The 12474-nt window shown below is 37.7% G+C and overlaps 1 protein-coding gene across 2 annotated transcripts in view; it reads right to left on the reverse strand.

The window, feature by feature from the left end:
• tnksa (tankyrase, TRF1-interacting ankyrin-related ADP-ribose polymerase a) overlaps window positions 1-12474 on the reverse strand; it is a 139204-nt gene that overhangs the window by 50521 nt on the left and 76209 nt on the right. For both annotated transcript variants that reach the window (XM_059358436.1, XM_059358435.1), the window contains exons 7-11: window positions 10760-10854; window positions 8861-8927; window positions 6936-7122; window positions 1162-1283; window positions 975-1066 (exon numbers count right to left, since the gene is read on the reverse strand). In XM_059358436.1, coding sequence (XP_059214419.1) covers window positions 975-1066; window positions 1162-1283; window positions 6936-7122; window positions 8861-8927; window positions 10760-10854 — 563 coding nt within the window. The remainder of the gene's footprint in view (window positions 1-974; window positions 1067-1161; window positions 1284-6935; window positions 7123-8860; window positions 8928-10759; window positions 10855-12474) is intronic.

A 12474-nucleotide genomic window follows, 5' to 3' on the forward strand; every position in this document is an offset into this window, starting at 1 on the left:
CGACTGAGTACTTTTGAGTACTTTTTGGAAAACGAGTGTTTTAGCTACGCCGACTAGTTAGTTCCCTTCGTCCTCTGTTCCCATACAGGTACTTGTGTACCTGTAGCAGCTAACCAACGGAATTCGAATGTGACAACAGACCGACGTGGCAAGCAGTGTTGCCAACTTAGCGACTGTCGCTATATTTAGCGACTATTCAGGCCCCTCTAGCGACTCTTTTTCAATAAAGCGACGAGCGACAAATCTAGAGACTTTTTCTGGTGTTATTGGAGACTTTTGGAGACTTGTTCCTACTCTTCTTAACGAGTAGAAGGCACCATCCCAAAGCACTCATAAGCGGCCCAGTCCTCCCGCAGCAGTCTCTCCCAGCTGCAGTCAGAGCAGGAGATGTTAACCCCCAAACCGTATCCAATCAGCGTCAACTAGTTAGTAGCAGCTCAGAAAGTACCTTCTGAGCCTCTAACAGGTAAAGTTGCGTGGATCCTGGGCTGATCACCTCTCCCAAGCCACACCCACAGCGGCTCATTAGAGGGAAAAGTACATAATGGAAACGCGCCGCCGCCTATAGAAGTCATGCAACCGTGGTGTAGTTCACTATAGCATAACGTTAGCTTTTTACTTCTGTCGGCTGCATTAACGCTTCAAACATCATAAAAGTTGTCTTCATTCGTGAAGATTATCCTGCTGAACAAAATGCCTCAGCATCAGAAATGTGTCTTTGCCACAGAGCTTATTTTCTGCAGTGATCCAAAATCCAATGCAAAAATCCCATAGGCGAATTCTCAAAAGACGCCATGGTGTTTTTGACATCCAGGTCGGCCTCTGAAAATATGTAATTTAGTTTGCTATCTACTGCCTGCTTCAATGCAAAAGGACTGATCGTTTATATCTCTATCATCTTGTTGACAGCATGCAGTTTGCATACCAATAATCATCTCACTTTGTGTTTATGAGCAGATAAAAACAACACTCACTCTTTATTCTTCTCATTTACGTTGGCGCCTTTCCTCAGCAGCAGCTCCGTCACCTGTTTCCTCTTGGGGTGCGGCGATGCTACGGCACAGTGCTAACACACACACACACACACACAAACAGAAACATCATCTTAGTATCCCTGCACCAGCGTGGCAATCTCTGTATGTGTGTGTGTGTTCATCTCACCAGTGCAGTCTCGTGTGTGTGAGGGTGTTTGAAGTTGATGATCTCCAGTGCCAGGGTCTTCTTAGCCTTGGCCATGTCAGCTTCGCGGGCAGCTTGAAGCAGCGAGTGGCCCTTAAATTCATCTGAACACACACAAAATGTCAACATGTCAGAAGCAGAGAAAACAGACTCGGTTCAAGTGAAATTTTGAGTTGAGCTTGACAGCTTTTCTACAAGCCCGAAAGCATCTAAACCCACAGAGGAACGTCTGGTGCTACAACTGACCAAACTTGGATTTACGAGCTTATAACCCGACAACAACAACAACATATTCTTTCAGCTGCGGCCCCTGCAGCATACCAATCCTTCAGAAAGATTACTTCAAAGTTTTAACCAGCGAACTAACAACTTCTGATGCAACAGTCTGTGCGCTGGAGTCGGAGCGGAAACCAGTGATTATCCCCCCGAGGACTGAAAATGACAAACAAACTATTTTGCTTCAGAAGCATTTCAGGCTGCATAAAAAGCAGTCTGTTTAAGGCTATCTACTGATCGAGCGGCAGCATTCATGCATTTATAATGAAACATTTAAATAAATGGTTTGAGCGCCACACATCTTCAAGGGACCGTGGTCAAGAGAGAGAGAGAAGAGTTAAAACAAACAACAAAAAACAAACTGATAAATGGGGAAGAGAAGCTGCCTCGGCAGTTTGTTCTTTTAACGGGATCTTGAAGTCGTTTTTCATCCTTTGTTAGTCTTCCACAGTGCCTCGCAAACGCTGGGGTTTGTGACCCCTTAAAGATGAAGAAATGTCTATTTCTGAGCTTTCATCACAGCTAATAGCCTCAGTGAGGACATGTGCTGTGAGTTCAATCGGAGATATTTCCTCCTGTGACTGTTTCATTTAAATGCTTTTTAGACGCCCGGAGGAGGAGAAAGTATTTAGTTGTTTTGTTTTCTCAAATTATGAACATAATTTCAACAAAAACAGTGCTGTAGTGGTTAGCACTTTCGCCTCACAGCATGGGGGTTGTGGTTTCAAATCCGGCTTGTATTTTCTGTGTGGACTTTGCATGTTCTCCCCGTGTCAGCGTGGGTCTCTCTTCGGTTAGCTTAGGTTTAATTGGTGACTCTAATTTGCCCGTAGGAGTGAATGAGAGCGTGAATGGTTGTCTGTCTCTATGTGTCTGCCCTATGATAGTCTGGAACCTGTCCAGGAAGTACTGGTGTTAGAAATAAAAAAAACTGGACTGAATTTTTGGCTTGTGTTGGTCTCAGCTTAGTCATTCGTGGATTTGAATCTGATGTGTTTTACAGGAACTGGTTAGTGGAAATGGGATTTTTGGGGGATGAACTTTGAATGAGACATTGGGGCAGCTGTGGCTTAGTTGGTCGCCCATTGATTGGAATGTCTATGGTTCAATCCCAGACCATGGCAGCCTATACGTCGAAGTATCCTTGGGCAAGATACTGAACCCCAAATAGCTCCCGATGCTGCGTTGGTGTGTGAATGAATTCCTAATGGTGGCAGTTGGCACCAGTGTGTCCTGGTAGCCTCGGCCACCAGTATGAATGTGTGTGTGAACAGGTGAATGAGCGCAGTCTGTAGTGTAAAGGGCTTTGGATAAAAGCTCTATTGTAAGTGCACTCCATTTACCAAGATCAATTACTTTATTAATCCCAGAATGGGGAAATTCAACCTCTGCATTTAACCCATTTTTTACACACCATGCAAGAGCAGTGGGCAGCAGATTACTGCACCCGGGAGATGAGCAGGGCTATTAGGTGCCTTGCTCAAGGCCACTTTAGTCCTTGACCTGTCAGTCCTGGGTTTCCAACCGGAAACCCTCCAGTTACAAGCCCGATTCCTAAACTTTAGCCACAGACTGGCGTGTATAATAGATTTATTTATTTTCTTGACCAAAGCATTTGTTACATTCAAGGTCCATCAATAAAATGAAATCCAACAATAATTTCTGTTTCTCCAGTTTCTTGCTATGATAAATGTTGCAATTTCAGCAATTTGCCTCTTGCTCAATGTCAGCTGGGATCGACTCCAGTCCCCCGCAACCAGAGTTTGGATAAGCAGTCAAGAAGGCTGAACGAATGAATGAATGTAAAACAGACACCCACATCACTGAAAAGTACCTGCAATTACACTCGGTGTCTACTCATGTGCAGGTACTTTCGTGTCTGAAAGTATGAAAGTAAACTCAGAGTGCATTAAAAAATGCAGTGAACATTTTGTTTCAAAAGCTCTAATATGTAAAATTTCTGCATTAAAATGTCTAAAACTACTAACCCGTGTTATTATGTTAAGCTATGTACACAGTATTCAAAAATGTTTCCAAACTCAGAGAGATGACTCAGGAGTATACTCAATAACAGTTATACATCATTTTTTTCTGCTGCACAGCATTATTCTTTCATTGATTGCTGCCTTTTTGCAACGCAGTAATCCAGTAGCACCCACTGATAATTACTGCTATATTTTAATATTGATCCAGTTTACTACAACGTACAAAGATGACATTGTGGTTCATTCCAGCCACCAAGCTAATGTGTCTCTAGAGCTCACTGACTAAGACCTCAGTTCTTGCTGCTTTAATGTGTATGGAAGCTGAGGTGAAAAAATGAAGTTGTGGTTTTTTATTAATGGTATTACTATTTCTAGAGCAACCTGACAGCATACAGGTGCATCTCAATAAATTAGAATATCATAGAAAAGTTTGTTAGAATGTAGAATGTTTGCAAAATGTATGTCAGTAATTCAATTCAAAAAGTGGAAATGACACATTATATAGATCCATTACACACAGAATGAAACATTTCATGTCTTAATTTATTTAATTTCTTCTAAATATAATGATTATGGCTTACATTTAATGAAGACCTAAAATTCAGTATCTCTAATAAAAATAATATTACAAAACACTAATTTGAAAAAGTATGTTTAATATGGAAATGTTGGCCTCTGAAAAGTATGTCCATCTATATGACTCAATACTTTGTTGGGGCTATTTGACATTAACTACTTGAAATGGACTTTTCATCATATTCTAATGTATTGAGATGCACCTGTATTTAAAAATAGTACTTACTCAGATTTTTGTCTATATTAAGTTTCTATTTTTTAACAAAAACTTGAATCCTACTCGTATTGGAGACCACAGGGGGGTTAATGTCAGGGTATCAAAGGTTCAATAAAACACATCCAAAGTATTTTTCAGAGTCAGATAATAAATTGTTGCAGGAAAAGTAAAAGGATGGCACAGATTGGAACCTGAACTCCTGCAATCTATACCTACACCAAACACTTCAAACACTAAAAACACACCTTTTAGGCTACTGTCCAATTAGATTTAACCTGCTTTCACCAGCTAGAGAGACCATGTCCACACTGGAACTACAGTAAATACCCAAATATGTGAAACATTTGAAAGAAAAACAACATAGAATTGTTTTATATTCCTGATTCCTGTCTTGTTATTGCTTCACATCTCCCTCTGAGACACATTTCAAATACACAACCTCATCAAAAAACAAACAGGAGCAATTGTCCTGCAGTTGTACATAAACTCTTGATGGCTTTTTGATTCATGTAGCATTAGATTTTTGTTTTGATCTGCCTCATTACAAAGACAAAGCAACAAGTGCAGCGGCGAGAGAGCTGACTCACTAATTAACTTTCAAAGAGTTGCTTTCTGGCAGAGACAAAGACTTATCTTGTCTGCTTTGACTCTGCAGACAGACAGAAAATTAATTTAATTGTAGCGCTTCGTTTAATTAACATATCATACATCAGTGAAAATGCACAATCAAGAGAAACACATGCATGTGGGTGTACGGTTCACATGTTGCAAAAGCTGCATTTTTAACAGCATCAGTGGAGAACAGTATTAAAATATTGTGATATTGTTATCTGGAGACAAATGGAAAACAAAACGGAACTAATTTGAAATCAGATTGTAACATGATGTATAGTTGTTAAAGGTATTTTTATTCACAACATACACTCAGGAGAGCATCTTTTGGATTTAGTCTGCTCTATGAGAGTTGCTTTAAATTAAACCTAAAGGAGTTTTGGACAGCTTGTGTAGGTTTTGCTGCCACAGAGAAAATAAATCCCTGACGAGTGGAAATAAGTGGGAAGTGTCTCCCGACATCTTTCCTGCAGGAGTGAACCGGGCACCGAAATAAAATTTATCAGTGTCACAAAATGTCACAGAGAGGCAAAAGCAGCCTGAAAAAAAGCCGACTGCATGCTGCAACTAAGCAGTATGCTCATGATCAATTCATCTGCCAGTTGTTTTCTATATTAGTTTGTTATATAGTTTCTGCTATAACATATCTAAAAATAGTAAAACAGTTCTCCAAAGCTCAAGTTTACATATTTTCAGCCAACAGTCCAAAACCCCAAAATATTCAGTGTGTTATCATGGAATACCATGAAAATAGAAAATAATCTTATTTTATAATCTGAAACTGATACATTTTTTTGGGCATTTTTGTCATGTTGCAGTTCACACCCATGTATGTTCAGACTCATATACTAGCCTATTAGAGGTGTGAATCAGCAGAGGCCCCATGATACGATTTTATCACAAAACTTGAATCACGATACAATATTATTGTGATTATAGTGAGTATTGTGATCCAAAATATTGCGATTTAACACTTTAATTGCATTTTGTATCCCCAAAATAAATTCAATCAAGAATTGTTTTGATTCCTTAGATCTTCTAGTTTCATATGATACCAGTGTCTCCAGTATATTCCTAAAAGTGAGCCTGCTACAGCCTCCGAAAAAAAAAACCTGTTGAAAATACTGACACCCCGCTGGTGCTAAATATCGCTAAATAGCGGCCATGAATGGATATAATATCGCCAAGAAAAATATCAAGCAATATACAAGCATTTACAACACTTAATCCAAAATCCAAGCACTTTTCAAACCTTGAAATTCAACATTAAAATGCAAGCATTTTCAAGGATTTCAAACACCCGTACGAACCCTGTATATCATAATTTTATCCTAATTGACAATTGTGTAAGACTTTGTCAAAATTAGCGCGTTATTTCTTGAGTTACGGCCAAAAACATGTTATGTGAGGTCACAGTCCTGACCCTGACCTTTGACCTCTTGAATCTACTCAGGTCATCCTTCAAGTTTGGAGAAATTCACTCCATGTATTTCTGTCATATTGCCTTCAGGGGAATGGATGGATGGACATATGAATAGCATGAAAACATAATCCAGCTGTGGACAGCACAATATTTTTAAAAAATATTTTCTTGCCTACGAATCCCATTTACAAGCTCAGCACAACTTCAACATATTCATTTGACAGTCCTTTTTTTCTTACAGTAGACATTTTGCAAGCTAAGGTTTAAAACCTGTGTTTCCTTTTTAAACAGTCTCTAAAAATTATGAACTTGCCTGCACTCTTCTTCTGTGGTGTTTATCCAGTCCACATAAAAAAGAGCTGAATAAAAACACCAGTCGAAACTTCTCCTCAGCTTTCCAAGCACGTGTCACTTTTATGTCAGATGTTATCATCTGTCTCCCTTCAAACCCATAATCCCTTGTTTTCAGCTCCAGAAAACAACAATTCTCTTATCGAAAGACAGAGATTCACATTTTCAACAGTCTGATTGCTCAAATAAGTTCAAATCAACTGCTCCAAACATAAATACAGCCTTTCTAAAACAACCTATTCATTAATTCAGCACGGTGACACGTATAGCGGCGCTGTATACGATGCAGCTGCAGTTTATGTAAATGAACACTCACATGTGAGTCTCTCCTTCAGCTCAGGAGTGGGCGCCATGTCCACGGAGCTCTTGCTGTGGCAATTCAGAAGGGTCGGGTCGGCACCGTGACTCAGCAGCAGAGAGCAGACCTCCACTCTGTTTTTAGATGCTGCTTCATGAAGTGGGGTGAACTGCCACAGATCCATGGCGTTAACACACGCGCCATGCTGCGGAAATGGAATATGGTGGAATAAACAGGAGGTAAAGTAACAGGGAGGAAAGAGAAATGGGTAACGCTTTATAATAAGGTCCTTAATAACCATTAATTAACAAGTAATAAGGCATTGTTCTCGCTTTAGATCCCTTTAGCTGCAAAAAGCATAGTTAACTTATAGCTAACTTATAATAGATGAGCAATGAAGTATATTTTAATATCAATAAGCAAACAAAATAAGATTAATAAAGGCATGGCAAAGACATAATGGGTGGGTCATGGGTGTTTGTAATGCCATTATTAACACTTATAAACACACAATAATGTTAATAAGCATCTTGTAAGGACTTACAAGGGCCTTATTACTTATTAATTAATGGTTATTACAAGGACCTTGATAAAGAGCGTTACCGAGAAATGTTTGTTTGTTAAGAGTAATTAGTTACACTTTACAATAACCAACTAAGTGATGTTTATATATGGTTTATAAACCAATTATTAACTATTTACAAAGTGCTATACATATTTAATTGTTAAATGTTTTTCAACCAATTTCTTAAAGGTATGTGAATCATTTCAAAATCATTAACATACTTAATATGGTGTTAAAAATGTTATAATGAGTGCAACTAAAACTATTAATGAACTATTAATTATAATTTAATTGTTTGTTAATGGTAAAGTAACTATAAACTTACATTACCAAGATATACCATCTTTTAGCCATTTATAAATTATTTAGTTAGTTAAACATTAATAAAGTATGTATTTAACATTCTAAATGGCCTATATACGGTTTATAAATGATGATTAAACATTAATAAACTATCTGTTTATCATTTATAAATGATGGTAATTGTTACCGAATAATTTTCTTTCTAAATGGAATTAATCAGTCACTCCTTTCAAATACTGTTAACCTCTTATCATTCTGCTCCCCTTTATTGAGACATAGGGGTTGTAAACAGGAGATTTTTAGGGGGAGATAGCAGGTCAACAATAAATGCCACATACTGTACATGGTCGCCCATAAAGTTGAAATAATTTTGTTTTCAAACACAATCCTCTGTTAATTGTGGTTTCATTTTCATTGTGATGTTTGGAAGAGATTGGTTAATAGTTTTGAGAAGATATACACTTTATCTGTCAATAATAAATCACATTGTCACAATCATTTCATGGAAAGAGGTAAAAAATATTTTATTACAACTTAATGGGCGACCGTATTGAAGTGGTGTACATCACCTGAAAGTTGGGGCTCTGGAGATGCAACTCAGCATTATGTTAAGTTGTTCTGGTCATAAATTACTTAATTAATCAATGAATTAAACCTATAAACACCTGGGGGTGAAGACTGGTGTATGGCTGGTAAATATTGGTCCCATTTTTGATGAAACAGCAAAAACAACAAACTTGCTTCTCTTGCGATTTAATTTCCAATTTTCGTTTTTAGCTGAAATATTAGCATATCAATTAAGATTAAGTGCCAGGCAGATGTAGGTTGTTTTTTTTTAGATAGCACACACTGTTTAACAGAGCCAAAATGTCTCTTTAATTATTGACATTCGGCCTGCAATCTTTCAAAAACTCTCATGCGAGTCGGTTTCAATTACAGAAAAGTTGACTCTACGATTAAACTCTATTAAAATTCCTGTGAATCAAAACATTTACAATTATTAGCAAATAAATAAGTACGTAATAAGTAAGTGCCACTGCCCAAGTAGATAGTGAGTTAATATGTGTGAGCGTACCTTCAGCAGCAGCTCAGTGACTTCATAGTGTCCATAGGAGCAGGCATTGTGTAGAGGCACCAGACCACTGGAAGAGCAAAACAGCCTTCATATTAATAATAAATAGAAATGTTAACTATTAAACAGTTCTGAACTATAACTATGAGTCTACCGCAGTGGTGGAAGAAGTGTACAGATCCCCTACTTAAGTAGAAGTACTAATACCACACTGTGAAATTACTCCACTAAAAGTAAAAGTCCTGCATTCAAAACTTACTGAAGTAAAAGTACAAAAGTATCAGCATCAAAATGTACGTATATACAATATATAGTATAAAAAATTAAAAGTAATCATTATGCTGAATGGACACACTCTGATTGTTATATATATTCCAAAGATATTATTAGATTATTTGTATTGATCACCATTTTAATTTTCTCAAGATAGGGCTCATTTTAACTACTTAATATACTGTTATGAGGTTTTATTAAACATTTAAACTTGAAAGGTAACTAAAGCTGTTAGCTAAATGCAGTGGAGTAAAAATACAATATTTGCCTCAAACTGTACTGGAGTAGAAGTATAAAGCTACATAAAATGGAAATACTCAAGTAAAGTACAAGTACCTTAAAATTGTACTTAAGTACAGTATTTGAGTAAATCTACTTAGTTACATTCCACCACTGGTCTACAGAGATACTAGCAGCTCTGTGAGGCTTTACTGAGACACAGAGGCGCTTAGAGCTAAATGCTAACATGCTGATTTTTAGCAGGTATGATGTTTACACCCTTAGCTTAGCATGTTAGCATGCAACTATTTACTAATTAGCACTAAATATTATCATACTGAGAGCCACGGGTGAAACTCAATACTTTCACCACATGAGTTCTACGGGATGAAGTTCTAATTACAATTTTACCTTATTATGCTCTCACAGCAGCAGGGTGTATATTTGTCTGCCAAAGTCTTTTGGGCTTAATTTTAATGCGTTTACAAACTCTCACACAAGTTGTGCAGTGCAATCCAAGTCTCATTTATCAAGTGGTATTCTCACTACATCCCAAACACATGCATTTTCACTCACCTTACGGTTTGTTATATTATACTATTATTTATTTAAAACACTTTTGGCATAAAGTTATAAAGTTCCCCTAGCCAAGAAAACCACTTATAAAAACTCCTTCATTCCCATAACCATCTTAAATAAAAGATGATGATTCACACACATACACACACATAGACACTATGCTGCTTTGCACTTATAGTATATTGTCATTTTTATCTTGCCTAAATTAACTTCATTAGGTATTTTTATTCTGTTTTTTAGGAAAACATTGTCCGAGTTTGTTTTTCGCACTGTATGTTGTTGTATGTGAGCCACGTCTAAGACGATTTTTCTGTTATGAAGGACAATAAAGTTTTAAGCAATTTATAGTTGTTTTTTCGTGTCAGCCCGTCTTGACCGGCAGATGATCGGAAAAAGGTGATCAGTTTTGAGTTAAATGTTCGCTACGTCAAAGATTATTCGGAAAAAGCGTTTCCATCTATCGTTTAGCACATTATCATTTTTTGAAAAACTACTTAGAACGAGCTTAAAAACTTTTGTGCGCATTTTCGAAAGTTTTTACAAATTTTGTTTGCTATTTTAGTGTCTATGATTCTTTTCTCATGTGAATCTTCAAAATGTGCAAATAAATCTTTGATGGAAACCCAACTAATGAAATCCCTTTGCATGGTGTGTTTGTCCAATCACATAATGAGTATTTATGATGTCGTCTAAGTGATGTAAAGCTGCTCATCATAAATTAACTTGCCAACACACCTCCCACTGCAATATTAGAGATTAGCTCTTCAAAAGGTCAATATGCCTGTCTTATTCAAACTCTTGTTAATTTGACTTGAATATATTTGTACGTACCCCTTGTCCTTGGCATGAACATCTGCTCCGTGCTGTAGTAACAGCTGAACTATCCTCACCCTGTTGTATCCTGCTGCCAGGTGGAGGGGAGTAGACTGGGGAGACAGGAAGAGACAAACAGGGACAATAAGGAGATAGGAAAAAAAAAAAAGAGGAAGGGGAAATAGGAGGCACACAGTGGGAGGGAAAACGAGACAGAAATATAAACAAAATGTTAGCCGACTCGTTCGCCCGGCAACATGACAGCCTATCATCATGATTTCAAAACATCGGCCCCGTATACAAAAAGAGGGCAATAAGGAGGTGCAGCTTCTGGTTCTCACTGAGCAGCCAGATGGACGACATCCTCTCAGGTGAGACTTTTCAGAGAGAGATGGGCCATTCCACCAGCGAATCAGTCTGCAGTTATAAAGCCCCGCTATATTTCCTCCATAAAACTGATGAAAAGCTGCAGTTCTGAATGCTCTCAGATAGGACTAAGATGAGATGGTCTCAACTCTCCATGCACTGCTTTCTCTCTATGCTCTCAGCAAAGGCCATTCTTCTTCAAAGCTGGAGTGACACCCACACTGGTGGAGAAATTTTACAGCAGCGAGAATGTTCCCATTATTCAGTGGAATTGAACTCGTTACACGAAGAAGTAATGGGAAACCTGCCTCTAAGTCATGATATAAAAGCCATTTTACAATGCTGGATGTGCTGGAGATCAAATTGTGAATAGCGCTGGGATTAAAGCTGCTACATGCAGCAGGCAGATGTAGGGGTTTATAGATAGCACAAACTGAGCTAACGATGAAATGTCTCTTTGACACATGACATTCGGCCTGCGATCTTTCAAATCTCTCATGCTCAAGAGTCGGTTCATATTACAGAAGAGCTGACCCACCAATTACACCCCTTTAAACTCTACTAGAATTCCTGTGAATCAAAAGCCTTTACAATGCTGCTATGGTACTTTTCTCTTTACAGTTGACAGATAAAAGGGTCAGTTCACCCAAATTACAAAAAAAGTTGAAAAACCTGAAAAGTTGAGTGGAATCTACAGGTGCATCTCAATACATTAGAATATGATGGAAATAGCTCCAACCAAGTATTGAGTGCATATAGATGGACAGTATTTTAAATATACTTTTTAAAATTGGTCTTTTGTAATATTAACATTTTTTTTGAAACACTGGATTTTAGGAAAAAATAAATTAAGACATGCAATTTTCCATTCTGTGTGTAATGGATCTAAAAAATGTGTTATTTCCACTTTTTGAATTGAATTACTGACATAAACAAACGTTTCCATGATATTCTAATGTATTAAGATGCACCTGTACCTGCGCTGCTGCTGAAATTTCAGATGATCATAAATATCCATAGACCACTTATGATTTATACTCGTACTGTGTGAGCACAACAACACACAACGTTATTTTCGACTTGTTTTAAGTCATCAATGAGTGCATCAAATCCTGTCGGACCCTCTTAGGACATCAACGTAAAAGGGAGCGTTCAAGCTTATACACAGATCTATGTAACAAGTAGTGCAGGTGATGTAATGTAACAGCGTAGCTCCTTAGGGCGGTGAGCAGCAGTGTTGCCAACTTTGTGACTTTACAAACTGTACAAACTATTTTTCAACAAAGCGACTAGCGACAAATCTAGCGACTTTTTCTGGTGTTATTGGAGACTTTCGGAGACTCGTTGTTACTCTTCTTAACAAGCTG

This window comes from Centropristis striata, chromosome 19 (genome assembly GCF_030273125.1).
Source record: "Centropristis striata isolate RG_2023a ecotype Rhode Island chromosome 19, C.striata_1.0, whole genome shotgun sequence".
Classification (NCBI taxonomy): domain Eukaryota; kingdom Metazoa; phylum Chordata; class Actinopteri; order Perciformes; family Serranidae; genus Centropristis; species Centropristis striata.